General features: G+C 53.9%; 1 protein-coding gene across 1 annotated transcript in view; it reads left to right on the top strand.

Moving 5' to 3' along the window:
* The window catches only part of LOC121274448 (unconventional myosin-Ie-like), a gene marked incomplete at its 3' end in the record, with an annotated part of 22,558 nt that extends 21,575 nt beyond the window's left edge, over positions 1-983 (top strand). The window contains exon 14 of the mRNA XM_041181784.1: positions 757-983. Within this exon, the coding sequence (XP_041037718.1) occupies positions 757-983 (227 nt within the window). The remainder of the gene's footprint in view (positions 1-756) is intronic.
* Between the last annotated feature and the right edge of the window lie 209 nt (positions 984-1,192).

Genomic DNA, 1,192 nt, shown 5'->3' with positions numbered 1-1,192 from the left:
CCCCACGGGAGCGAGTCCCACATTCTCCCCACTCTCTGGGCAAAGACGTTTCTCCTGAATTCCCCATTGGATTTACCAGGGACTGTCTTATATTGATGACCCCCCTGGTTCTGGTCTCTCCCTCCCACAAGTGGAAACATCCTCTCTACGTCGACCCTATTGAAACCCTTCCAGAATTTTAAAGACCTCGATCAGGTCACCCCCTCAGCCTCCTTGAGAGGCAAGAAATTGGTGTCTTTTTGTTTAAAAAAAACTACAGGGTTTCCAAAAGATTTTTCACCTAACTCCACACCCCCGGCTGCCTGGGCCCTCGAATTCCCTCCGCCTCCCTCTCTCCTCCTTTTAAGACGCTCCTAAAAACCGACCTCTCTGACCGAGAGTTTGGCCACCCTGTCTCTAATATCCCCTCTCACGGCTCGGGGGGTCAGGGTTCAGACTCCCACGGGGCGAGCTGGACGTTCCAGACTCTGGCACTGGGAATCTCCGGCTCGGTTGACGTCTAAATGGATTGAACTGGGGAGTGACCGATACGTGGGGTGTGACATACCGTACTTGTCGGTGTATAAGCCGAGCGTTTAAGCCTGGGGGGGGTGGGGGGGAAACACCCTCCAGAAACGGGTCAACTTATATGATGGGTACTAATGCAAATAGAGTCAACTTATACGAAGAGTCGATGTATTTGCCACGATTTACGTTAGGTACATGTCAACACTTTATTAACCGTGAATTCTAACAGAACGTGTTGTTAATCACCAGGACCCACACGGAAAGACATCAGGAAGAGCACGTACCTGGATAGAAGGCCGCATGCTCCAGGTACACTCAGAGATTTCGAGGCTAATTTCTGTCCCGGTCCCAGCTCTTCGGCTGCCGGAGCCCTCGTCCGCGCCACCATTCCCTCCAGACCCGACTATCCCAGCTGCTCCCCCACGTCCTCCCCTCTGTCAACTTCGACTCCTCCGAATCTCCACTGCCCCCTCCCCGTATCCACACTCACACCCAGTCCCCCCTTCACCCGTCACCCCCTCTGCTCACCCAGTCCAACAACAACTCCCCTGTCAAATTCTCATCCTTATTTTCACACCCCCTCCCTATATCTGTAACCTCCTCCAGCCCCTACACCCCTCCCAATCTCTGTAACCTCCTCCAGCCCCTACACCCCTCCCTTTCTCTGTAACCTCCTCCAGCCCCT

The sequence above is a fragment of the Carcharodon carcharias genome (assembly GCF_017639515.1).
Source record: "Carcharodon carcharias isolate sCarCar2 chromosome 36 unlocalized genomic scaffold, sCarCar2.pri SUPER_36_unloc_29, whole genome shotgun sequence".
Classification (NCBI taxonomy): Eukaryota; Metazoa; Chordata; class Chondrichthyes; order Lamniformes; family Lamnidae; genus Carcharodon; species Carcharodon carcharias.
The sequence above is the reverse complement of the archived record's forward strand: the minus strand, read 5'-3'. Positions and strand labels throughout refer to the sequence as shown.